At 28.8% G+C, this 24973-nt stretch overlaps 3 protein-coding genes across 3 annotated transcripts; 1 reads left to right on the top strand and 2 right to left on the bottom strand.

Annotated features, from left to right (window-relative positions):
• Window positions 1-1103: 1103 nt before the first annotated feature.
• On the bottom strand, window positions 1104-7416 carry LOC130901746 (actin nucleation-promoting factor WASL-like). The gene is made up of 5 exons (XM_057813321.1): window positions 7039-7416; window positions 5597-6090; window positions 4785-5076; window positions 4106-4287; window positions 1104-4048 (listed from the first exon to the last, which is right to left on the bottom strand). The coding sequence occupies exons 1-5, from the start codon at window positions 7202-7204 to the stop codon at window positions 3794-3796; spliced, it is 1389 nt and encodes a 462-aa protein (XP_057669304.1). The 5' UTR covers window positions 7205-7416; the 3' UTR covers window positions 1104-3793.
• A 3346-nt stretch (window positions 7417-10762) lies between these two features.
• LOC130901214 (DNA repair endonuclease XPF) lies at window positions 10763-18440 on the top strand. The gene is made up of 16 exons (XM_057812423.1): window positions 10763-11937; window positions 11991-12158; window positions 12210-12390; window positions 12439-12591; window positions 12644-12769; window positions 12828-12964; window positions 13692-13843; window positions 13957-14105; window positions 14166-14501; window positions 14684-14857; window positions 14910-15050; window positions 15105-15317; window positions 15371-15544; window positions 15597-15737; window positions 17280-17471; window positions 17897-18440. The coding sequence occupies exons 1-16, from the start codon at window positions 11813-11815 to the stop codon at window positions 18038-18040; spliced, it is 2706 nt and encodes a 901-aa protein (XP_057668406.1). The 5' UTR covers window positions 10763-11812; the 3' UTR covers window positions 18041-18440.
• On the bottom strand, window positions 18317-21729 carry LOC130901223 (aspartate aminotransferase, mitochondrial). Its single transcript, XM_057812435.1, has 6 exons — window positions 21403-21729; window positions 20759-21266; window positions 19392-19574; window positions 19100-19338; window positions 18740-18890; window positions 18317-18601 (listed from the first exon to the last, which is right to left on the bottom strand). Exons 1-6 carry the CDS (start codon window positions 21471-21473, stop codon window positions 18479-18481), a joined length of 1275 nt encoding a protein of 424 aa, XP_057668418.1. The 5' UTR covers window positions 21474-21729; the 3' UTR covers window positions 18317-18478.
• Between the last annotated feature and the right edge of the window lie 3244 nt (window positions 21730-24973).

Below are 24973 nucleotides of genomic sequence, written 5' to 3'. Positions count from 1 at the left end.
TGATCAAATAAATATCCCAGTGTAAGATATTTTGATGGTATTGGAAGATGTTCTTGTTACAATAAAATACAATACGGGTTTTATACTTTTCAATGTGCTTCATAACCTAAAAAAAAACTTCGATGTATTTTTTCTTTTTATAGTAATGAGTTTCGTTTTGATCAATTGACTGATACATTAAAAATATAAAATGAATTAATTGTTTTTGAAAAATTGTTCTCACTGTATCCGTACTTATAATTCAAGTTAACTTCAATGTCAATAATTCGCTTCAACCTTAAGAGTGTTAATTGCACTTAATTTTGGTCGTCAGTGGATACATCACGAAACTGATTACTGGTATAAGCAATAACTCATGTGATAATTCGACCGAGATTTGAAATGGAGAGGGCTAATATTGGAAATTTCCTTAGAAGCCCCGATCAAAGTTTAATCTTGGACGGAAGAGAGTTAGTAACAAAAAAGTGATTTTTTTTATTTCAACCTTTTCATCAATGTTCGACCATTCTGACTGTTTTACTTGTAGTTACCGGTCATGTCCTTTGTACTGATGTATCTAATGTATTATTATTCATATTAGTGTTTATTCAATCTCATAAATGTCTTGATATTATAAAAAATGTGTTTTATTTACCCATCCCTACCCCATAGCGTGGTCATAATTTTCTTCCCATTCTAGTCCCGTACTCCTCTTTCCAATAGATCTACTTGTGTCTCCGCATACCATCTCTTTTTAGGCATTTTTTCTTGTTCATGCCAGTATTATATCAGTCATTTTCTTTGCAATTTTTGTTTCCTGTATTCTTTATGTGTCGCAGCTATTCTAGTCTTCCGGATTTTATAATTTTGCTAATTTATTGTTCATCATATAGGTTCTTTATTTCCTGGTTTATTCTTCTCCATACCGCTTTACCAAGTTACACATCTCCAATGTGTCTTAATTTGTTTTCCTCTGTTTTAATTAGTATCCACGTTTCGCTTATATAAAGTACTGTTGGTCTGAAGACTTTCTGATTTAGAGTGGGTGTTTTCTGGTCTATGTTATAGATTATAAAATACTGGTCAAATATTAGAAACAGTTAAAAAGAAAAAAAAAACGCATACAACTTTCATAACGCTTTAATCACATATGTACAGAGATATTTATTACATTATGTATATTTACAATTTTCCCCAAATTATGAAATTGTCAAAATTATTTTGAAACTTTGACAAAAACGAAATTAATAGATTTAGAAAAAGTTTAGTCAGCTTTAAAAATTAGTCTACCTATATTAGTAGACACATAATATTTGAGAAGACAAAAAGAGTAATTTTGATTTGAAAAATATTTTTGTACTTTGATAGATCGACAGAGTAGTTCCAAAAAGTTTGATAGAGACTGTCATTGACAAAATGTTAAGAATTACTGATGGTTGTTAATAAACATCCCACCAAATATTTAATATCCAAAAAGTGAAACTAGAACATATTTTTAGGAAATATTAAATGATAATATCTCAATATATTTATAAATGTGAAATTTCTTGGATCGAGTACTGAAAATATTTGGTCAAGGAAAAACCAATGTTATGAAATAGTAAACATTTTTAATAATAAGATAAAATGATTGTTTATAAATAAATTACAATAAAGATAAAAGAACGATTGCTATTATCAGTCTACCAATTTGAAATAAGAATTAAATAAAAGGTAGCAACAATATAAGTTGAATATATTTCTCAATGCCAAATTTTTAATTAATATTCCGGTTCAAAATGGAAATGGAACACAATTCAATCCAAAAAATATTCTTAAGACCTTGGTTTAAATTCGTCGGATCAACGGATCGGTTAATTTTTTATCACTAGGTTAATAGTAGATCAGTAGACACTTCCTTTCAAATACCTTCAAAGATAGTCGAAGATTCTAGGAAAACCTAAAGTAAAATCTTCTGGAAAATAAAATAGGATATTTTTAATATTATTTTCGGAATGTACGATGTTGTTTTAGTAGTGAAACGAAAATTTCGTATACAAAAGTTGGTTTAGTTGTTTTCTACTCTGTAACGCTCAAATTAATTTTGAACTATTTAGTAATAAATATATCTTCTATATTATAAAATTATTAGTTTTTTGGTATAGTAACAACCAAAATAGGAATAAAAAATGAAATCATGTCCGTGAAAAAAAAATTCAAATTTGAATGAAAACATTTACCGGCCATATATTCATGGTTATTTCCAAATTTCTAATTAAAATTCAAGAAATATAGAATCTTTTGAAATAAATTCAACCTGTATATGAATAGCACCAATAGCTAAAGATATGTAGTTTTTTGATATTCGTAAAACATTGAAAAAAGGGGAAAACAAATCGAAAGAACAAGAATTATAAACGGAAAAGTTGAAATGTTTAAAATACATGATAACTGCTGGAAAACATATAAGAAATGATTCTTAAATTGGAAAGTTAGATATTTAATAATGAAAACACACATGTTGTTGAATATGTTTACCTGTAAAGTATATGTAATACGACATGAAATGTGTGAAACAGTTGGTTCTTCAATATCTCATATAAAACATTTTTATTTTGAAATTTTCCAGTTGTAAAAAATTTAGTCTTAGGCCTCACTGATTATATAAATAAAAATAAATAAAACTGAAAAATAGATCATATTTTGTATAGATCGTAATCAAATGAATGAAATATACAAGGTTTCCAGAAACTGTCTTGTCTCTTGTCACACACAAATTGCAGATATTGAATGTGATTCATGTTTATCTAACCTAATTAACCTTTCCAATAGATCCTCCTGAAGGAATTAAAATCTTTTGAAGATAAACATATTGAATTAGTTTTTTAAACATATCTCAATAGAAAGAAGAAATTCGGATGACTATTTTGTTCATCAGTATTCTAAAATTTTACAAAAAACTGTTTATAATAAATTTTTTACTATTGGTACATGCAATGTACCAAATTTGAATTTTGTAAATAACATTTTTTTGAGGTACAGTTAAATAAACTGACAGTGTCATCTTCTAAATGCACAAACTCCTCTAAGACAAATTATTGGATAATGTTTTCATTATATTAGATAGATATAAATTACATTTATTACCTGTAGTTTTCATTTGATCAGATCAGTTTATGGATATTCTGTATTGATTGAATTACAATTATACACCATATGTGCAATTTAAAAAGAAGGGTCAGAAAAAAGCAGAATTATGACTGATGCCCATAATGTAACATAATATTCAAGACTAGATGTCCTGTGAATAAAGCAGTTTTTGTTACATGAAATAAAGTGAAGGTCATTGCAAGTCATCAATATCTACTATTTTTATCACTGTTGTCACATTTATTTAATATGTACTGAGCAATTACAGAGAAAAGAATGGTTTTAATTAATTTATGTATTGAAATTCACAGCTATCACTGCTAGGAATATGTTGTTTTGTAGAGACAACTTTAAGTGAATTCAAGTTACTGCTTATACTAATTTAATATTTTTTGTATATTAAGAAATATTTCTGTGATTCCCTGCATGTTATCTTTCATAAAATAAATATAAATACATAAAACTGTAGTAAACAAGTATTCATTAATTTCAAAAATAAAATATACTTCTAATACTGCTTTAAAAATTGCACAATAGATTACTTTAGATAGAAAAAATGACCTGCCGCTAAATAAATAGATATTTGATTTGTTTACGTTTTTGTAGCAAGTTATTTTTATTAATAAAGCAAAATATATATAAGGTAAAAAAATACCAAATAAATATAAAATAATAAATCACTGACTCAATCATCCCAATCGGAAGCTGTCGAAGACGAGTCAGATTTATCATCATCGTCTTCGGAATGTATAAATTCGCTCCTCTTACTCAATGCTCTAGCTAATGCGCTAGCTAAATCATCTCCTTTGATTGGCACCGAATTTGGTTTGATGTTACGCTCATCCACCGACCTCAGCTTACAACCTTTTCTGATCTCACTTAGTAAGTCACTTCTAGCATCATCTTGAGCTGGCAAAGGCATTTTTCTGTCATCCACAGACTAAAAAATAAACCAATACAACTTTATTTAATCAAACAAATTTTATAGGCTACTCACTTTTAGAGTTGTACCATTTCTAATGTTCTCTAATAAAGCAGCATTTGGTCCTGATGAAGGCTGAGGTGGTGTTGATCCAGAGCTCATACCTTTTGAACTATTTATTTCCTTTAACATAGGGGGTGGTGGTGGAGGTGGTGGTGGAGCCGGTGCTGAAGGAGCTGCCGGAACTGGCGAAGTACCTACAAAGGAAATATACAATTTGAAATACTGTATGGAATAAAGTCGAATCTTTCAGTGGACTAAATTTCATTTCAATTTCAACCTATCCCTAGAAAAAAAATCAACTAAATGACAAAAAGAATAATGAGGACAAATAAAACAACCATAAAAATTGTCAAGTGACAGAAGAAAATGAAATAATTGGGGAAAATAGCAAATGAATAGCAATAGACAAGAAGATATAGAATATTTGTTGTGCTAAGTATAGTCATAAATTGCAGAATTTGTTCATAGGAATACAATATAAAGCATCCAGATAAAATGAAAGTGACTCATGTGAGTGAGCCTAGCAATGTGCTGCATGAAAGTTCTAGTTTAATTTTATTTTGTTTTCCATCTCTATGTAGAATGTTTTATAAGAAATAGCAATGAGATAGCATGTTCTTGTCATGTACATAGAAAAGGATATTTTATGTATATTAAGCTGAAAAATGTACTGAAAACTACATTTTCTTACCAACATTGGGAGTGGGCGCTGGTTTCTTCGGCGGTGGAACATCCATTCTTGGCTTTCTTGGAGTAACGTTGTTGTTGGTATTTTTGTTTGGAATTGGTGGTGGTGGAGCGTTTCTTAAATGTGAATGTCTTGATCCAGAAGGTACTCTCGGTGGTACAGCTGGTGGAGGAGAAATTATTTCTGCAGATCTGTTTGTTTGTTCAATGGCTTCTCGTCCTCCGTTGCGATTGATAAAGTCATAAATATACTCTCTGGTACTTTTATCTTGTAACTGTTGTTCAGATACACCTGCCTAAAAATGGTTATGGCTCGGTAGATATAAAAAACAAGCTGTAGCACAATAAATGTTATAGATTATTACCACAAATGTTCTGATGTATCAACTTAGTTACTTCCTTTCAAGTGAATACAAATATGTACATTCTATTACAATCTAAAGACATTACTAACTATAAATTAAACACATTACAACCAGCTAGTCTGATATGCGAATAAAAACAATTTAAAACATTATCACTTGTTTATAATTAAATGAATCATTATATAACAATTCAATGATAGTTTCATGACACATGGTAAAATATGAAGGAATTTGGCATTTAAAATTTATTATCTTACAATACTCTTTGATACAATTTGGAATTAATGATATTAAAAATATTTCAAATTATACATGATAAAAAATTTCCAATTAAAAATAAATATATGTAGCCTTTTTGTTTCTGTTTAAAAAATGTTTAGCATTATATTACAAAAAAAATTGAGTTAGTTAAATTCTGAATCGCTTCCTACAGAACTAAGTTTATATTTACCTTTTTAAAAAATGCCTTAAGTTGTTCATCTTCAGTATCAACATCAAATCCATGTGTAGAATCCCATCCAACATGTGAAATATGCTTAAAATCCCTTGGAATTCCTATATCTGCTTTTGTAATGTTTCTTCTCCTTTTAGCTTGTTGAGCAGAAGGATCTAGTGTCTTTTTATAATTCATAATATCTGCATTTGTTTTTGGAGGAGGAAGTGTATGACTCTGACTAATCTGTTTACATCTTTTTTCTTCACGTTTTTTTCTTGCATGAATTTTTTGATGTACAACTATTCGCAGATCTCGAGCATCTTCTATATTAGCAAAATTAAAGGCTACGTGACAATTTTCACCCTCAAAGTAGTGAAAAAATGGAGTAGCATCAATATACTCCATGTTGTTGTACATTTCATGTTCCCAGATTTTCATATTCCTTTGAATGCAAAATAAGCGAAAAAAGAAGTTCTTTTTTGTATTGTCCTTTACAAAACAGAGGACACCTATAACATAAATAGATATTTGTATAACACATTCTCACACACAAGTAAATAGCAACATTGGGTTATTCCAAATTTACCTGTAAAATGTTATGTATTGTAATATTTCATAAAGTTTGTCTAATGTATAACTACAAGTAATGAACTTAAGAAACTTTATAATATTCTGTATTGCATAATTTTTTTCTCAACTGTCCTCTTAATTTGTTTGGTAATTTAGTATTAGTTCTATAGAAATAATAGAAAGCACAATCAATAATAAAATACTGGGCCATCAATAATAATTCATTGCATAAATCCAAATAAATATGAAAGAGCTGCACATATGTGTAATCACAATATAGCAGATAAGTATATGTACTTTTTATCTCAATGTACCTGGAGCCATTTATATTCCTATACTTTAAATATATTCAACTGGAAATAAAGATTTAACACATAGACTAAGCACTTATTATCCCTTGCACAAAGGTATACACTTGAGGTTAGAATTTTAATTAGATTGATTTACATTGTAAATAATATAAGTCTCAACAGAAAAGATACTGATATGATAAGTATGTTGTTAAAAATAATGAAGAAACAGTCCATGTCTTGTTAATATTTGGAACCCTCAGTAGCTATTGCTGAAAAGTTCACAATGTTTGAATCAGTATATTCAACATTAGTTAATTAATCTTAATAACACTAAGTTGAAAATCAAAATAACTGGAATATTAGACGAGAATAATTTAGGAAGTATTTTTGAAAAATCTGCTCACTATGGGCCTGTGAACCTGTATACAATTAGTTTGGATAGGAATGTTTTATAAAATAGTAGTATATAAACTGCAATATTATCTCAGAACGGAACCGTCTATGTATCTAATCCAAACTAGTGGATGTAACATTTAGGATAATAACCAAATTGGATTATTACATACTGTTAATTAAATAGTTGAAGCTTCTTACCTGTAGTCTTTTTGAACCATTGTGTATGGTCTGGAGGTTTCGTCAAATATAATTGAACCACTGTTGTACATAGGGTCTGGCAGCGATTTCCCAGTAATTTGAATATTTGTAAATTTTCTTCATTTGTTAAAAGACCACAATAGCTATTTTCTAGGACAGGTGCCATATCGTTAATTAATATTTGAAGTAAACATTGTATTGTAAATATTTATGATAAAATTAATGGTAAATTGTTGTACAACTTTTCATTATCACCAAAAAAGTAAAGTAGATAACCTAGAATTAGTCATATACGTCTCCATTGAATAAGTTAGTTTATGAATTGTTCGTGTTACTCGAGATTTGCACGTATTCAACACTACTGTCAATAATAACATTAGCATTACAAAAGTTTAAAGATCAGCCAATCATAACGAAGATTTTAAACTTTTAAGTTTTGAAGGCTGCAAACACGAATAGTTGATTGGTTGAAGAACCTTTCACGAATGTCAAGCTTTCCAAAATTCGAATAGTTTCGATGGATTTCTTACAAACCATAGATCTTATTTGAATTTATTACCATTTTCACATAAGAATGGGATACAATAATTTATTATTGAGAAAATCATGTTCATTTTTTAAAAAAAATTCAGTATATATCACGTTTCGTATTCTATGGTATTGAAACTACTACTGTGTAGACAACTAGTATTACAGAAAGTTATCAATCTGTTCCAAATTAAAAATAATTAGAATGTATGTGTGTATTATAATATATACCAATGTTTTATTCTTTCAGAGTAATATTTTAACATATAGCTTGAAAACGTGAAAAAAAAATAGTAACTAAATAGAGGTAAATAGAGTTTTGAGAGAAAAAATTCTAAAAAACAATGAAAAAAATTTTCTATTTTCTCTCAGATGTGGGATTTAAACTTTCCCATACAGATGATTGTACAAAAAGCATGGAGATCAAATTAATTACACAAAACATTGGGTATTTTTCTTTATAACTTTCGTTGTACAAAATTGTAGGTTTTGCAAATCCAACCTCATCTTTTCCAACTTCTGAGGATCACTTTAGAATTTTTTTAATAAAATACAATTTGAGAATGCCTAATGAATTGATCAACTAATTTGGATTAAAACAACACGACAAAACTAATTTCTAAACTTAACATCCATTTAAAAATTTAGCTGTGAAAATTGAGAACTGTGGATATACAATTAAGTTGGAATTTCTGGAACCGTTGGTGATATTCATACTGAACAAACTGTTTACACCACCACTCCCAATTACACTGTCTGACGCCCGTTTCGATATCCAAGGTGTTGTCTTCAGAGACTGAAAGTAAACAGTATACCCTATCGAGACAAAGTATAAAATTTTTTCTGCAGAATAGTGTTTCTTTTAAGTATTTCTCATCATAACTTGTAGGATTACAGATTACATTACATTAACTCTAAATCATTTCAGTAATTTTCTAGTTATAATGATTGCTTTTTAAATTATGTAGTATTTATCAAAAAATAAGTGTAAAAAAAATAATAATAATAACGAGGAGCTGTAATATAGAGATAAACCAAGGGTTTGTTTATCTTTTTCTCATTTTCTATAACTAAAAACTTGAATAAACATCAGACCTACTTTCTCAAACATCTACATTTCGCCTTGCAGTTATATTGAATTATTTCATAAGTAATGGTGTCAAAGAGGTTTGAACTACACTCCTACAAGTTCCTAGTTTGATAACCATGAATTGAATATGAAAACATTGCTAACCTACTGATAAAGAAGTTGACGTGGATAGCGTCTTTCCCCCAGATCAACCAGGTGGTCTTTAATAGGAAAAAAAGTTGTGTGTAAAATGATTAGATGAACAATTAGATGTGAATATACAATGTAAATAGCATATTTGAATTGTTTATCATTAAGTAGGACCTTTCAGTATCTTTTTTCTGTCCACAAAATGTACTCTCACCCGTTTCTTTTGACCTAATCTTATTAGTGGTAGTATCCTGTATAAAGAAGTTATTCAGGAGTCAGTATCAACCATATGAGTCAATAAATTGTTACAATACTGTTCATAGATAATTTATTTTCTCTTCTCATAATATTAATAACGTTTGCTTCTTCTATGTCGTCTTCTATTCACTCTATGAGGCTTATCTTCAGTAAAATATCTTGATTGAAGATATTGATTAATATGTAATTTAGGGATTTTAACAATCAGCTTCTTCATATTGTATGGATAATATTGAGAATGTTTGAAAATATTTAGTCGAGTAAGTTCAACTATCAGTTTGCCAATTATGCATGGAGGACTTGAAGCATATTGGATAATATTTAATCGAGGAAGTTTCACTATTAATTTTCGTTCTGGAAAACTGGGAATTGTTTTGATGTAGTATGTTCCTGTGTAACCTACAAATTAATACACATTACTTGATACAAATTGAAGATTTAAAAATGGTTTGAATAATAAAACCATATATGTAATACTCCCATATGGACAGTTTCTCAGTTTCTATAAGTGGAAGTGTTCCGACTCCGAGCGCTTTAGTTAATTCTGCGCATCTTTTGCGCGCATGCAGCATGCGCAGTATAGATAAAGTGTCCCGAACAAGAGAGAAAATGAAGATTGTGGGCACTGTAACTTATTTTCCCATATAGGAGTAATACATATATGAATGAAACACTTACTTCTGCCATTGCAGAGGTTACATGAATTATTGCTTAAACTAGCATAACATCCAAAGCAACATATATGGCCGCAATCTACAACAGTATACTGAGCAACAACAGTGAGGCTGAAATTGAAAATGATGTTAATTGATTCACAAAATCTAACTTTTGTTTGTTTTATAATACCATGTCAGACACAGCATGATGCTTATTTTCAAAATTCCAATGCTAAGCGTACGAAAATTCCTAAAAAGAGAATACATAAACTTCAAGTTGAGTTAAGAAACGCGTTTAGGAGAGAAATAGAGAAAGTTAAAATAGGATTAGACAATTGCTAAAATTATTTATTTATAAAAATGTTCTAAAGACAAAATATCTTGTTTTTGTCTTTAGAGAAATCGAAATATTTAATTTTTTGAAGATAAGTCAGAAACTACTATATCTACATTTCTTTGATTATTTTCACGTCCATGATCTGCTATAATTAAAATTTTTTAATGCAAACATATGAAAAAAGTATTGATATTCACATTGAATCTTGAAAAGATCTATGACTATGAACAAAATCAAACTTAAGAAATCAGGATCGAGATAATCATCTATTTTTTTAAATATTCTGCGAACTTGCATTTAATGTTTGCTACTTACCACTAATATTAATAATTATTTCCTTTATGAAAAATTGTGATATTTAGTTCTGAAACTATACCGGCAAATTAATCTTTGAAAACTTAACCAAATCACATTTCCAATTTTATCTCCGTCCAACTATGACACCATAACTTATGAAGATGAAGCATAATTACGTACCAATTTATATGTTAAAAAATATCCCAGTTTCAGGAGGACGAAGGCTGAGAAAAAATGGCTGTTAATGTACTGGCAGAAAGTGTAATCCTTTCAATTGAACTGTATTCAATTATTTTCTCTCTTCACAAAGAGGCTTAATAATTTCCAATTATAGTCAATAAAAGATTATATTTTTTGGGGGGTTTGCTGCGTTTTTAATTGGAGCTGGAATCCCTACTAGGTTCCCTAATGCAATAAACTTTGACCATTAAAAAGAAGAAAATTGAGGTTACAAATTTCATTATCGTGTTTTTGAGAAATAATTCACTTGTTTTGTATATTATTTAATAATTCAATCAAATAGAAGTCAGAATAAGAAATAACCAATTTCCTTTTGACGAATACAGATTCAACAATTCGAAACTCAATTCTTTAAATTTGCATAAAAAATGAGGGGAATTGATTTAAATATCTATTTTATAATCGCTGATTATAAGAGTGAAAACTTTACTTTTTTGGGTTAAAAAAACAGAATAGTGCGATTTATTATTAAAAAAAAAAGTATCCAACTAACAAAAACGTAGGATATAATAGTAAAAATTTAGAGTGAAATTGTTTTTTAAATAAATAACAAATTAATACTTGAAATTTTTTTGAAGAAATACAACTGTTTTTATTAAGTTCATGCTGTGGTTATACTATGCTGAGAATGTTGTATAATAAACTGGAATTAGAAATCTTTCTTTTAAGCTGTTTTATAATGAATCTGAAATGTTGTGATATACGCGGTTTCCATATATTCTACCTTATCAACTGCCTTTTATTTTTATAAAATATGTCGTGTCTCAAATTCTAGCCGTATCACTAGAATATCGGAAACTAAAAAAACTGTTTAATTGTGACAAATTTGTAATTCAAAGGAATAATAATTAAACGCGATAAAAACTCCAATATATTCAATATTTTTATGCAAGCAAACAGTTAGTTTGTATCTAAATATTTGCAGAGTTAAGTTATAATGAATTCGTAATCTCACTCAAAAATGGTTTTTGGTATATCTACCGGCTTTAAAATTTGCGGCATTCTTTTTCGAGCGTAAAAGTTATTAAATTCGTATTTAACGGGGTCTTCGGAGGCCCTTAGGCGGAGCCTACAACTATCTACGATATCAATAAAATTGGAGCCTCAGTTAAGGTGGCTGAGTTAATACTGCTCTTTCTTCTTTTCTGTCTCATAGAAAAAGAATATTGAGGTTACAAATTTTTGAATAATGAATATTTTCCCTGTCTATTTTAATAATTCCGTTCAAATATTAAAAATATGAGTCAAGATTTAGATATAACCGATGCTCTTTTGGCGAAAACAAATTTAACGTTTATGCTGGATTTTGAAACCCAAATATTTTTGGATTTGTTACATGGAGATGGATTAGTACTAACTTCAAAGTACGTAATTGTTTATAATCACTATTTCCAGAATGAGTAATATATTATTTTAGAGGAATTAACTTGGATTTAGTTATATTAAACCTATTGAAGGTTTATTGTGATGCGGGTAATTTAGTTATAGTATTGAACGCTACCGAAATTGAAGAAAAACATTACACGGAAAAATTGAATGATCCAAATGTATATAAAACAACTTGTGATGTGAATACAAAAGACAGGTAATGTAATTATTTTCTAATAAATATTTGCATTTTGTTGTGCAATTTTAGAGAAGAAAAGTACTTGTCAGGAGGCATACATTTTGTTACAACTCGAATATTAGTAATGGATATGTTGAAAAAAAGGATACCTATTGAAAAAATTACGGGAATAATTGTTTTAAGAGCTCAAAAAATTTTAGAGAGTTGTCAAGAAGCATTTGTATTACGATTATATCGTCAAAACAATAAGGTATGGTACTGTTAATAGTTTATAGCTGTATTAATATCAAATTTTTAGGTTGGTTTCATAAAAGGATTTTCCAATAATGTGCACAGTTTTACTGTTGGTTATGGACATATAGAAAGAGTAATGAGGGCTCTTTTTGTCAAAGAATTATATATATGGCCAAGATTTCATTCTACAATTGTACAAAGCCTAAAGACTCGACAGGTATTTGTTCTTAAACATGAGGTACTTGAATGATGAATTAAATATTTTTCAGCCTCATGTTATAGAATTACACATACCAATTACAGAAAAAATGAAAAAGATGCAAACATATATTTTGGAACTAATGAATTTGACTGTTAAAGAACTTAAACGTATTAATAAAAGTATCGAACTTCAGGTGAGGTTGTTATCAACAACACAATATTTTATAGTTAATAAATCCATTTTAACTTTAGGAAATCACAGTTGAGAACTGTTTAACAAAAAAATTCCACAAAATTCTACAAGCACAATTAGATGTCATTTGGCACCAATTGAGTAAAAAAAGCTTTCAGTTAGTAGCTGATCTTAAAACTCTTAGGCATTTAATTATGTAAGTGTCTTTTATTTGTGAAATTAAGGAGTGAATTTATGTTTGATGTACTTCATTCTTCCAAGGGGGTCAGTTTATTTTCTTATTGCTACCACCTATTTTCTTGATATCTTTGTTATTTTGGTAATATATTTGTGAAACTTCAACTTTTTGTTTTGAAAAGAAGAAATAATTTTATATAAGAAATTTTATGCTCCTATATTTCACCACACCTAAAAACTGTACTTGCTATACTTTTAGAATTTTTTTGTGAAAGTACTTTCCCAATACTTGCTCTCATACAAGTTTTTCTTGGTTTGATGGCAAACTTGCTATTATTAATTAAATTTGTCTATTTTCAGACTTGCCAAAAATTTTTAATTTCTTTTTAGTCAGTTTCCTTAAAACATTCTAATCCCAAAAATAGCACAGAATCATGTTAATTCATTCAGTTTATCTTGAAGTCATTCTTTGGCAATCAAAAATAAGATCAATTTAAAACTACTGTTCCACTGTCCAAATTTGAGTTGACTATTTCCAAGATTTTCCTAGTTTGATCCTCAAAGTTGACCTTCTTTATTTACTTCCATTTGTTGGGACATCTACTTTGAACATCCAAAGCTCTAGGGCTCTCTTGGTTTGTTGGTTATATATATATATATATATATATATATATATATATATACACTTTTAAAAGACTAATTTTCCTATCAAAGTATTTTGTTGACATTATTCTAAAACTTTTTAGTACAATGTTTCATTCGGATCCTGTAACATTTTATTCATCTATAATCAGTTATCGTACTAAAGAATATGCTCAAAATGCAACATGGGTTCTCTTAGAACCAGCAGAACTACTTTTTACTCATGCAAATTCTTTCATTTTCAATAACAATAAAGGTGAGTTATTATTACAAAATGACTATCTCAATGTCATATTTTTGTTTTCGAACCAAATCTGTTTTAATATATAGCAATTTAATACCTTACAAACATTTTATTCATTGTATTAGAATTCTATCCTGAGTTTTGTCCGAAATGGGAACCTCTTTTGGAAATTTTGAAAGTTGAAATACCTGCTGAAATGAGGAAAACAAATTTGAAAGATTGTACTATTTTAATTTTGTGTGCAGACTACAAAAGCTGTCATCAATTAAAAGAAGTAAGTATAGATATGTACAAGGTTTTTTAAATGGGACTTTATATACACTTATATTTTTAGATTCTAACCAAAGGTCCTCATTTTTATTTATACCTGAATGCTTTTAAAAAGAAACTGCAAATTAAAAAAATAAGTGATTCCTTTAGAGTAACTGATAAAATTCCTACAGAAATAATTGTTACAGAAGAAAAGAAGGAAGATTTCAAAAATAAAAAATTGAAATATACTAGCTCTGGAAGTGATACCAAAGAAGTAGATAATGATCAGAATAAAATCGAAGAGGAGGAAGAAATTGAAAATTTTAAAAATAGTTATATTCTTACCATGAGTCAAACTATATGTGAAGAAAATAGTTCTACTTCTGATGAGAGTTTTGTCTTTGAACCGTTTTCTCAGGTATATTTACCACATTAAATATCCTATATTTTGTCATTAATCAATTAGACAAGTTGATTAGATTTTGCAATATTTTGCTGTCATAAAAGTACATGTATATCTTTGATAAATAATTCGTTGAAGTTAAAAGTACCGCAAATTTATTTAATCTACTAACAAAATTTTTTATATTCTCGTTGTAGTTAGAAAACATGGATCTAACTCAAATTTGTCAAACTGTAAACGAACCCAAAATTCTTCTACAGACTTTTAAGGGATCGAACGAATTTATAAACTTGCAAAACACTTTGGAAAACGTCAAACCAAGTTTCATCATTATGTATCATTGTAGTATGACAGCTGTAAGAGAAATCGAGGTAGGTGTGTAGGATAAGAATATATGCATTTATTTATTATACATTTTATTAGATGTATGAAGCTCATAAAAAGGAAAAAGATGTAGTGAAAGTTTATTTTTTGTTACATTCTGATACAGTTGAAGAACAAAGCTACTTAACCACTCTCCGAAGAGAAAAGGAAGCATTTGAGTATCTCATAGAAAGTAAATCTGTATGTTGATTCATTATTTGGTTGTGATATATTCAAGTTTGTTAAACTTTCTAGAAAATGGTAATACCAGCTGATCAAGATGGTAAATCAGAAGATTGTTTAGCATTACACAGAATGATATCGAGTCCTGAAAAAAACACCAGACAAGGAGGAAAAGAACAAATTGCTAAAAAACAAATTATAATTATTGATATGAGGGAATTTAGAAGCGAACTTCCGTCATTGATACATAAAAGGGGTATAGATATTGAACCTCTCACTATTTCAGTAAGTATTTATCACATTTCTACTAAACATTATATTAGGTGAATTTTTTTTAGGTTGGTGATTATATTTTAACACCTGAAATTTGTATAGAACGAAAAAGCGTTTCAGATTTAATAGGATCTCTGAGATCTGGTAGATTGTATCAACAATGTACAAATATGTCGCGTTATTATTCAAAACCAATGTTATTAATCGAATTTGATCAAAATAAGAGATTTGGATGGGAAGTAAGTCTCTTGAAATAATCTTATATTTTTTTATGAAATGTTTTTTTTGCAGAGCAGTTACATGATTTCGAGTGATTCCAATAGTTTTGAGATTCAACAGAAGTTGTTATTACTGACCCTCAATTTCCCAAAATTAAAGATCATTTGGAGTCCGAGTCCTTACGCATCTGCTCAGTTGTTTGAAGAATTGAAGGTAACTTGTTCTTCTCATTTTTATAACACTCATCAATCTTCGAAAAACCTCGTTTTAATGAAGATATCCAAAAGATTTGATCTAATATGAGTGCTCAGCTCCCCTTACTCTCCCTAACAAAAGGAAAAAAAATTATTAACCAGTATGGATTTCCGTTTTATTGTGTATTTTATATGGTATATTCATAAAAAATTGATTTCAATTCGTACCTTTCCTTTCTTTTTGAATCTCAGTTATCAAAATGGAATAGAAACATTACTTTCTGATTTTGTTCTTTTTTCTAATTGATAATCTATCTCGGTGCCTTGAAAAGAATAGAAATCATTTCTGATTCTACTTTAACAATTAAAATTGTCAATTTTTGTTGAAGAATCACGAAAACACTTTTTGATTTTTTTTGGAATTATCAAGAGAAGCTAAGAAAATATAGAATAGTCGTAAAAGATTGATTTGATGTTTATCCTTTTAGATTTTTTGCCACTTTTTCAACCAAAGTAGCATCCCTTGGAACTGTATATTTCTCAATTCTTTTTAGTTGTTAGCTGTTACTGACTTGTGACCAATAGCTGCTCCATATGAAAAGTTAAATTTTGTTGTAAAGGGGAGAGGAGAAGTTACTCTCCTTTTTGGCTTCTGATCTAAAATGTAAATCATTTTTTTTTGGTACATAGTAGAAGAGTTCTGGTTCACTTAAGACAACTTCTAACATTGGTAACCGAAGAACACATAATAAAACTTGAGAAATCAGTGACAGAAGTCGTATCAGGACACTGTCACCTCAATAGACACCTGAAAACTGTAGACTTATCAGATAATACAGCATGTAGATTCTGCTGCACAGAGGACGAAACCTATATCCACATTCTCTGGAAGACATTATGGAACTCCAGAACACTACACTTGGGAGCATATGAAATAAAAGACAAATATCTCTAAATTTATAGAATGAGATAAAAAAAATAGGATAAAAGAAGTCTTATATATTTATTTTTTGCATGTGCATCAATAATTTATTGCAACACGTGGAAGCTTGGTGACATTGTGATTTACATTTTATTTTTAAAACAAGAACACCGGTTTGTTCCACATTGTTTACCTAACTTAACCAGTCTGAGCATGAGCTAAAATTTTCTCATGATAATCTTCTACAGGTACACAGTAAATAACAGCATCTGTTTGTTTTGTTCTTTTTACGATTACGTGACATTCATTTTCGATTTGCAATAGTTCATACCTATTCACATAATGTTAGTAAGTATTGCAAGCTTTGGATCTAGCTTCTCTGTCTGGAGGACCAGCGAGTAAAATTTGCTTTACTTTGTCTGTTCTTTATCCCATATACCGCGATTACCTTTCTGACTATTAAACAATTTGGCCTTTTTCAATAGATATTCCATTATTCGAAATTTAGCTAAAGTCCCAGGAGAATAGACAAACGCTTGGACCTACGATATATACATTATTATGCATTTCAAATTTGTTCGATCACCTTTTATATTATAATTTTTTTTCTATTAATTCAATGAATGTGTTTTATTCTAGGCAGGTAAAGAGGAACCGAATGTGGCGTACGCAACTGCCGCTGGAGGCGAACAAGATCTCGATGTTATACAATCAAAATATAATTCCAATATTTATGATCTCATACAGAAACTACCAGGAGTCACTTCGAAAAATATTGATTCGTTCCTCAGAAAAGGAGTAAGCATGGACGAGATTGTTAAAAAGAGTGAGGTAACAATATAAAGAATGAGACAATGTAAAACTCCATTTTTCAGAAAATCGTTAGTTGTCGATAGAGTTAAAGAGAGGTTTTTCACATTTTTATTTGTTGTAATAAATGTATATGTATTGTACGAATTACTCAAATTTGCAGGGTAAAATTTGAATTAGAGAAATAATTTTAGAAAGAAATTCGAGTTTCAATAGTGGTGTTTATGTTGAAATTCTGGAGACTTACTCTCTTACATTTTTATACTAAATCATCGCATTTTTCACTCTTCTTCAAAAATGGAATGTCAATAGATGGATACAATATGAAAATGGGGCATTTGCTATGGTGGCAGAAAATAGTTGCGCTTTTCATGTTCCTACCGTCCTCGAAAATTTTATGAAATGCTTCTATGTGGGGTTTAATTGAAATTGATTGTGGTTTTTAGGAAGAACTGAAAGAAATACTGGGAAATTCCATAGATGCGCAAACTTTGTATTCAATAATCCACGAGGAACATAAACCAAAATCGGATGATACAAATGAAAAATTTAAACCAAAATCTCGGTTCAAGGGCATTAAGAAGAAGTAACAGATTAATAGTTCTTCAAATCCTACAGCTTTGACTGAATTTATATTATTTTTTCATTGAATTTATATTAAATTGTCATAAAGAAATATAGATAATTTTTAGAAATAATATTTTAATATTAACAGTATCAATTTTGTGACATTCTAAGCTTTTGGTACCATGTTCTTGTAAACTTTTATTTTATGTATTATTGAAATTATTTGTCACTTATATGAGACATCAGGTAAAATTTGTCTTTCAATTGTCAGGTTTAAGGATATTACAAAAAAACTCGAATAATGTAACTCTTACTATTGACAACAAAATTGTTTTAACAAAATATAAGATGTGTATATATATATTTTTCATGCAACAAAAAATTGTAAATAAAGGTGAATATAATACTTTTGATCTCAAAAAATCATTCTTTTCACAATTCAATTCTATTTAAAAGCATAATTATTTTGTAGATAAATGCATAGCTCTTGCTAAGTAATCAACATTTTTGGATGTAACTCCAGCTATCGAGATACGCCCATCTTTGGTGAGGTATACGCTGTGTTCTTTCACCAACTTTTCCACCTACAAAAAAAAAGAATTTATTCTGTAAATATCAACAAACACTAAAAATTTCTCTCAGTATAAAGAGTGTAGAGATTTTTTTTCTATATCCAAATTAAATTTATTTTTTGACATTCTGTAACAAATGTTTCTGATTACCTGCTCTGGAGTCATTCCAGTGAAACAGAACATTCCAATTTGATTGGTAATGTGCTCCCAGTTTCTACTAGATCCTTCCTTCTTTAAATTTTCTTTCAGTTTATTACGGACAGATATGATTCTATCAGCCATTCCCTTAACTTCTGGTAACCTAATAAAATTTTTTCATGCAATTTTCAGGTATTTATTGACACAAATTCATTAACATGATTTTACCTGGATATTTGTTAAGTTGGGATCAGGAAGGGCAATTATTTTAGGATGAACAGGAATAGTTTCAGCGGGTTCATGATTATTATTTATATCTGAAACTAAATTTGTGAATGTTTAAGATGAATTATTTGTTTAAATCAAACTTACCATTCGCTTTTTAAACCTGGGTCGCTCAAGATTTCGGCAACGATTCTAGCACCGTTTATGGGTGGATTTGAATACATGGGTCTGATGAGTATTTTAATTTGTGACATTATTCTATCAGCTTCATCTTTAGAGGAGCCGATGATACTAAAAGCTCCTGCTCTCTCACCATAAAGCCCCATATTTTTAGCAAAACTTTGAGCCAAAGCAATGTTGTGACCTTGCTCCAAGAAATATCTCACCTAAATAAATCCCTTTTCTTTTAATTATACATTTAATATTGATAAAAACTTACAGCAAATGCATCGTTGTCTACGCTACCTGTGGCAAATCCTTGATATGCCATATCAAAGAATACAAAGAGGTTCCTTTTTTTGATCACCTCGGAGATTTCTTTCCATTGCTCTTTGTTGGGATCAACTCCAGTTGGATTATGAGCACAGGCATGAAGAAGGATGATTGATTTTTCTGGGATTTTCTAAAATTATGCAATAATAAACAGACAGTTACCTATGATCATCAAAAAATTATTCTATACAAGTTGATCAAGTGAATCAAATATACAAAAGATGAACTTAGATTATCTATTATCAAGGAGCTAATTAAAACAGTGGTTAAATTTTCTGCTATAAAATTAGATAATTTGGCAATATCTATTCGAATTGATGGGTTAAAATATATATAGCCATCTCCATAGTTTCCATGAGTTACACTACATAGTTTGTAATATTTTTGGTAATGTTGAAGAATGAATGATCATCCTTTAAATCTTCACTGATGATTAAGTGAGAAGCACTTTGTTTACGTAGATTTCCTTAAAAGCGATATTTGTAAAATATGTTTTTATGCCCATGGATGACCAACAGTTACCTTTGCAAATATTTCAATTTTTGGTATACTCTCCAAATATACCATTATCAAAAGATAGTTAGAACCTCCCTCAATAGTGTCCACATTGAGACTGATTCAGTTACAAGCTGTGTTATAAACTGTTTGACAATACTCTGTAAATTTTTCTGTCTTTTATTAGCTTGCAAAATTTCAATACATTTTATGTTGTTAAAAATTTTTTGAAAATTGTTTAAATTGGAATCTTCCCAAAAATAATGAATATTTTTCAATTGGCTTGACAAAGTAATTAGTTTATTTTTAGATTGTCTTATCAGCTATTTTCAGAGAAACATTATAATGTTGATGTATTTCATTTTTGGTATCAAAAATATTTTTAATATATAAATTGAGATAACTGAATTATTTTACAACAGCAATAAAAATCTTATTTATGGGAAGTCATTTTTGATACCACTAGAAGTTAATAGAGAAATGAGAAGAAAATAGAAATTCCTTATAATTACTTACAACATAAACATCAATTTTAATTGATGAGATTTCACCAGGAAAATAGATTTCTAATTGTTAAAAGCTGGAATAAATTCATAGAAAGAGATTACACATTTCATATAGATATTTAACTACCTGTTACAATCTTTTCAAAATGGAACTCTGTTCAATAATATTTTTCCATTTTTTAACTTTTTATTGATTCAAAATTGAAGTATAAAAACAAGCTCATTCAAAATGACTTTTTTCAACTGAAAATTACAATTAGAAGCTTTCAATACATATATAAATAGGATATATGAAAATACTTGAACAACTTACTGAAATATCTTCAAGAGTTCCTTGGACATCCAATCCACAAGTTTTAGGATTGTAATATCTGTAGCTCTTAACTTCCAAACCGGAGTGTTTGAATATGGGATTATGATTGCCCCATGAAGGAGATGGCAAGTAAATGATCTTATTACCCGGAAAGAAACTATTTAAAAATGCACCACCTATCCTTAAAGCTCCAGTTCCAGAAATACCTTGAACTGTAGCATTTAAACCATTTTTCACAGCTGGGGAATTTTCTCCAAGAGCTAATTCAATACTTCTTTTACAGAATTCCGGAACACCAGATATTGGGGCATATTCTTTATCCAAACCTTTAGCTTTTATCTTTTCTTCAGCCTTACGCACAGATGGGAGTACATATGGTTTACCATTATCATCTCTATAAGCACCTACTCCCAAATTAATTTTGTTAGGGTTGGTGTCTCTCTTGAATGCTTCGGTCACTCCTAAGATGGCATCTGGTGGTCCCATTTGGACACCGGACCACCAAGAGCTTAAAAAGACAATCTTAATATAATAATAAAGGTTATGTAAGTATAAAATAATTTTTTTTAATATAATTTATGTTGGAATGCTTTGGAACTGAGATAATCAAAATAGTTGAAACCAACATGAAAAAATTCACTTACTTGGCTCTCTGTAAAGCGCAGCAAATTCCATTTTTGCTTTGCAGCAGTGTAACTGTTTGCTTTATCGACATGATGCTACTAACTAGTTAGTTGTTTTTCTGAAGTTAAATATACTTTTTTAGTGAATAATAATCAACGTCACTCACTAGAATTTCGGATCAAATAGCTGCAAAATAAGTGTCGAAATTCTTGCCCCGCAAACCTCGCGTACACAACGATAACTTCTGATATAAACCGGTTAAATTGCCGGAGATATTATCAAAGGTCAAAAAGGTCGCATATTCATTCTTTGGAAACGTCAGCTTGACGTTCTTGTCACGTGATTATAAAAAAATTACATAACACTTCTTCTTTTTCAGAACTAAATATCTTTGATAACAGATACAGGTTTCTACGTTAATGAATAAAGTTGAGTATATTTAGAATTGGTTAATAACTTACTGTCCGTAAGATGTCGCACCAATCTATTTTATTTAAAACTATGCAGGCGTGCGTTAGGATTAGGAGAATTCGCTTTTGCTATTTGTCACTTATAAAAACTATTTCGAATAATAATATATGGAATTTTTCATTTCAAAATAATTCAAACTATGGATTGAAAAAGGTTAAAATAAATAATAATTATTGAAAGATATATTGTATATTACAGTATATTACAAGTAGGAAAAAATACATTATAAACAAAAATAAATTCATTCTTTACTGGTATTAGACTCACTTGTACCTTAATCTCTAATCCAATGTTTAACATAACAGTCTGTTAAAATACAAACAGCGGTTTAAATCATAATCGCTTCCATCTTATTTTATACGGTTCTAAATAAAGTTATGTCATCGATGTGGGAAAGTTTTATTAGACATGAAATAAATGCAAACGCGTAAGATCATCAAATTTTTCTAATGATGAAAAAATACATCTAATTAATATCATCACATAATTCGAAAACAAAGAAACGAACAAACATACAAATCATGAAAAACACTCGGCATAGGGGACTTCATTTTTTAAACGTTTGGTATCCACATACCATGGCAGAAGTAGCTCTCCCAACATAAAAGAAAAAACTAAAAAAACCGCATAATTAGCTATTTTCGGGGATTTAATTTAATAATAATTGAAAAGACTTAAACTTTGTTGAACATACGGGTGCAATTAAAAAAAAAGAATTAAGCCAATGTTAAACTATTAACTTTATGGTCCAAGTGGTCATAATATACACGGAACAATAAATGCAATTCGTACCAATATTTTTTTCTGAAAATAAAATCATCGCAAATATGAAATGATTTACTTTAGTTGGCGCTGAAAACAAAACCTTTTTTATATCGAAATAGATGATGCTGATCATATAAATGGTATTATATTTACACCCCGTATATTAGAGTATCAGTCTATTAATAAATATAACAATAAAATTTTTTTTATTACTCTACATTTATTATATACAGTCAAGTGCTCTTAGTTGGTACATTTTGACATTTTTTTTAGTGGTTGGTAGCACTTGAGATTGTACTTCATGCGTTTGCAACTAGGTTATGTTAAACAAGTAAGTGTATGGCGTGTAACTACGAGACATAAAGTCACAAATATCTGGTATTTGTAAAGTGTGTGACGATTTAAATTCGGCATTAAAATCCGGTAAGATTTATAATCAAAATAACTTAATTCACCCACACTATGAGAGTAGTTTTATAAGTTTTTAGATTACTAGGATCTTATGTGAATTATCTTTGCTCAATATTATAACTACAATTTTCTTATAATCATAAATGATTATTTTTTTAAATCAGTGGATTGTAAATATTGTTCAAGGTTTCTAAACATGGGACATAGTCCAAATTAGGATACTGTCCCAAGTTAGGATATAATGTAATAATGTTCAATTACATACCTCATAGATTGCCTTTACTTTTATGGTTTTCTTTTTAGATTAAGTCTAAAGTATGTCTAAATTCTTAGTCGAATTTATTTATGATGCTGGAACAAAAAACATTCATAGGAAAAATCATAAGTGATGAAAACGGCAACTCTTGTTTCAAAGTCAGTTTTATGCGAAACCATATGGGGTTCAAAAATGTCTTTGTTTTTCCCATTATAGAGGTCATTGACAACAATGTTTTGGAAGATCGCATGAAAGAACTTACGAGTCCAGAGGAAAATACACTTTTAATTTATAGAAAATAGTTTTATTTGTATTTATAATAATATTCATTTTTTCTTTCTTTTGTCAAGTTTTTATATATTTGTGACATTTTTTGTTAATAAAGCCTTAAAAAACTAGTTTTCTGAGCTTAAATATTTGTTGTTTTGAATTGTAAATAAAGTAACAGTTTATATGTAAATCTTTTAATGTCCCAAGTAAGCTAACAGCAGTCCTAGCATGGTGCAAAGAATAAAATAAATAGTGTCCCAAGTTAGGGGGAAAGTACCCTAACTTTATTGGGACAAAGATCATTTTAGAAAATAAAAAAAAATATTGTCTCTATGAAAAACTGAAAATACCAATATGTATACCTATCTATTATTATTTTATTTTAAATTTTTGTACCGCGTTTTTACCTTTGAAACTCATAACTGCCCCAAGTATGGGCACTTGACTGTACTCTATAGAATATAGTTGCACGTTAATTACTATACTACAATATATTAAAATAAATTTATTAGTATGTGACTAGAGTTTGACTAGATTAAATATTACTTCATGACATTTTTCAAGGACGAATTCTTATGACATGGTTAGTTTGATATAGTCCAATATATATATATATATATATATATATATATATATATATATATATATATATATATATATATATATATATATATATATATATATATATATATATATATATATATATATAAACTATAGCTATTGTGATGCAAAATATATTTTTAAGACACAACCATTCTAAATGCCTAATTTTTGTGTAGAATAATGATAGAAAATGAAAAATTCTTCTAGTTAATTGAAAAGGTCACACAAAAATCAAACAATTATAATTTTTTCTAGTCTTATTATTCAACTGTACTTCTTGAGTGTGCCAGCTAGATAAAAAAATAATGCAAAATTAGGGGAGATAATTAGATTACTCCGTTGAGGTTAAATGAGTGGTCTCATGTTACTGATGGTGGTAGCCATTAATATATATATATATATATATATATATATATATATATATATATATATATATATATATATATAAACTATAGCTATTGTGATGCAAAATATATTTTTAAGACACAACCATTCTAAATGCCTAATTTTTGTGTAGAATAATGATAGAAAATGAAAAATTCTTCTAGTTAATTGAAAAGGTCACACAAAAATCAAACAATTATAATTTTTTCTAGTCTTATCATTCAACTGTACTTCTTGAGTGTGCCAGCTAGATAAAAAAAATAATGCAAAATTAGTTATATAGGGGTTGAAAAAATAATGCTTAAGACACTTGAGGATTGTGTCGTATTTTTTAAATACATGTCTTTTATAACTATCCTTGTCGTCCATTTCATAATGGAATATCACAGAAATGAGTGATAAAAGTGAAATTTTGATTCTATATTTTAATC

The sequence above is a fragment of the Diorhabda carinulata genome, chromosome 1 (assembly GCF_026250575.1).
Source record: "Diorhabda carinulata isolate Delta chromosome 1, icDioCari1.1, whole genome shotgun sequence".
NCBI lineage: Eukaryota > Metazoa > Arthropoda > Insecta > Coleoptera > Chrysomelidae > Diorhabda > Diorhabda carinulata.
This window is presented reverse-complemented; position numbering and strand designations above follow the sequence as displayed.